This window comes from Frankliniella occidentalis, unplaced genomic scaffold (assembly GCF_000697945.3).
Source record: "Frankliniella occidentalis isolate FOCC.00 unplaced genomic scaffold, Focc_3.1 Scaffold36, whole genome shotgun sequence".
Taxonomy (NCBI): domain Eukaryota; kingdom Metazoa; phylum Arthropoda; class Insecta; order Thysanoptera; family Thripidae; genus Frankliniella; species Frankliniella occidentalis.
In genome coordinates, this window is record NW_026267166.1 from 2,512,415 (window position 1) to 2,515,167 (window position 2,753).

The following is a 2,753-nucleotide window of genomic DNA, read 5'->3' on the forward strand; positions in this document are numbered from 1 at the left end:
ACAGCTGCACCAGGCTGCAGTACAGCTGCACCAGGCTGCAGTACAGCTGCACCAGGCTGCAGTACAGCTGCACCAGGCTGCAGTACAGCTGCACCCGTGCAGCCCCATAGTTCCGTTGCGGGAGCCACGCTCCACTTCTCCCTTCCGCTTTACCACCTCCGCTCTCTCCCACCCCTTCTCCCCCGCCCCTCACCGCTGGCGTGCAGGTTGGGTTGGAGTCCGGCCGGGTGGCGGTGGGGGCGACGGCTTTGAGGACGCGTCGCTGCCCTTCGAGGATCTCGCGCTCCTTCTGGACCTGCGCGAGCTCCAGCTGCATCTCGCCCAACTCCGTCTCCATGCTGGCCAGCTCATCCTCCTGCAAGCGAGCAGCACCCTGTGGCCTGTGGCGGCGTTGTCTTGCAGATGTTGACGACCGCAGTTATGGGATTTGGGGGGGGGGAGGGGTCCAGAAAGCACGCCTGTTTTTCTCAGATTTATTCGACAAATTAAATATAGGGAGCTGGGCGCCTGTGAGACTCAGGGTAGGCAGAGCCGCAGTGCGCAGAAGCACTGCAGAGAAGATATTGCCTACCCACTAGGCGCTATGAGAGCTTGCATGGGCTGAACTTGAACTTGGCGGGTTCGTAACGTTGAATGACGGGGCGTTCTCTCTGGATCGGCCCTAATTCCTGCCCTAATTATTGCAATAATGTCCTCCCGGGTTTGCCGCGGCCTGCAGTCACTCACGAGGTCGCGAGATGCCTCCGCACCGGGATGCTGCTGCAGGTGTTTGGCGACGGGCCACTCCTCGTCCGGGCGAACGGCCTTCTTGGCGACGGCGCGCTGCCTCCGGACCTTCTCCTTGTTGTCTGTGGACTGCGGAGGGTTTAGCTCTCGACGTGAGAGAGTTAGAGACAGTGACGCAATAAGGGGGACTATAGAACTTTGGAGCCGCGAACGGTGTCCTCCTGCGCGGGCCGAGCCGCCGGTACCATGGCTCACTGTGGGCGGCCACCGTCATGCCCGGGCATCCTGGGGGTGGAGTGAGGCGGGGCGGGGGCGTCGTCCTGGCTGGAGCTGGCGGGGGTGGTGGTGGCGCTCGTGGCGCCGGCCGTGCAGCGGGTACTGGCCTGGCCACGCTGACCCTATTGTTCGACTCCATAGCAACTGCGGGGAGCAGCGTGGGGTACTTGCACCTTGCACGTGCAGCATGCAGTGCGGCGTGACTCGCGGGCTGTCCGCCAGGGGTCGACCAGGTCACTGGAGGAGGCGTGCGCCGGCGCCAGCAGGGACGGGGGGCGTGTGCGTTGGCGCCCCGGCCGGAGGCCCACCGGCATGACCAGCAGCGCATGTGTGCCGCCGGCGCAACGCGGCGCCACACGCGGCGCCAGTCGAGGCCGCAGTGAGTCGTACAGTACAGAGTACAGCGACACGCGGTGCATGCCTATTTACTGACCATCCACCATGAAAGCGGGTATGAACTGGGAAGCAGATTCTTCTCTGCCGATAGAGCCAAGCCAAAGTCGCTAAAATAGATAAAGGCGAGCGCGATAAGGGGGGGGGGGGGGCAAGGGCAAGATGACCGCGAGCTGGCCAGTGGGACGAAGCATATGGACGAGGATGACGAGGATGACTCTGAGCAATGGATTGTTTTGTTGATACGCGTTTCAAATAAATCTTTGCGAGGGAACTTGGCGTTGGCTCTGACTCGGGAGCTGAGTGCGGGTCGGCCGGCGCTCTCGCACGCAGCCCGCGACGGGTCCTCTCACTTCTTTCCCGGCCTCTTGGCCCCTTCGTATTCGCACGCGAAACCTTCACCCCCTGCCTCCCTCACCTCTCCCCCCGCGCCGCGCCCAGAAAACCGGTTAACCGGTTGGTGCTCTGCCGTCGCGAATGAGGCTGCATTGGGGTGTGAGGAGCGTCCCGGCCGTGCGCCGCGCCGTGCGCCGGGCTGCCGCCGGGGCCTGAGCTCTTGGGGCCTTATTACAACCGCCATTAAATCCCCTCAAAAGTTGTCGAGCCGTAAAACACGAACCCAATATTTTCGCTCGTCGAGCGCCGCGCTCCTCCACCGACTCTCATACACAAATAATGTATTTCCTGCAGAGAAATCGGGTCTGCGTGTCCCGAAGTGTATACCTTTGTGAAGTAAGTGGTGCCAGGCGCCATGTTTTGGCGGCCCGCGCCCTGAATGTCGGAGCGTGGGAGCCCGAGCCCGCCGCGCCCCCCGCACCGAGAGAAGACCTTGTGGCGATGATCAAAGTCTGTTTGTTCGATACGCGTGAATCGATAGCTGCTATCGGAAATCCGATACTTTCAACAAGAAGTTGGCTGTCACACGATCGGACACGCCCACTAAGTGTAAAAACGCCAAACAACCCCTAAACCACCCCTTAAAGACGTCATCGTGCGTTCTACGTACGTGCTGATGGTGACAGCCAAATGCTGCATATAATGGTCGGCTTTTCGATGTCATCAATCGACTTTACCCTATTCATCTGAGTTTGATCAGTATGCCAACAAATACAGGGTGTGCCACGGGCGGCGCCGTTCTTTCTTCTTCTGGTTATACTGTACCGGGGGCAAGCGCGCCAACGGGTTGCATACCGTAAGTAAGGCGTCTCCTTGGTGAGCGACGACGCGGGCAAGCCGCCCCCGCACGCTTTCATCCGTACAGTATAAACCAGAAAGGTAGGACAGCACCGATGGGCCATGGGCTACCCAGTACTTTTCTTTTCCTCTCGCGCCTATACGTTCCCCCGCCCCCTTCCCCC

The 2,753-nt window shown here is 60.9% G+C and overlaps 1 protein-coding gene across 1 annotated transcript in view; it reads right to left on the minus strand.

The window, feature by feature from the left end:
* Nucleotides 1–1,437, minus strand: part of LOC127749166 (uncharacterized) — a 1,661-nt gene extending 224 nt beyond the window's left edge. The window contains exons 1-3 of the mRNA XM_052266283.1: nt 972–1,437; nt 727–855; nt 173–355 (exon numbers count right to left, since the gene is read on the minus strand). Coding sequence (XP_052122243.1) covers nt 173–355; nt 727–855; nt 972–974 — 315 coding nt within the window. The 5' untranslated portion in view covers nt 975–1,437. The remainder of the gene's footprint in view (nt 1–172; nt 356–726; nt 856–971) is intronic.
* Nucleotides 1,438–2,753: the final 1,316 nt, after the last annotated feature.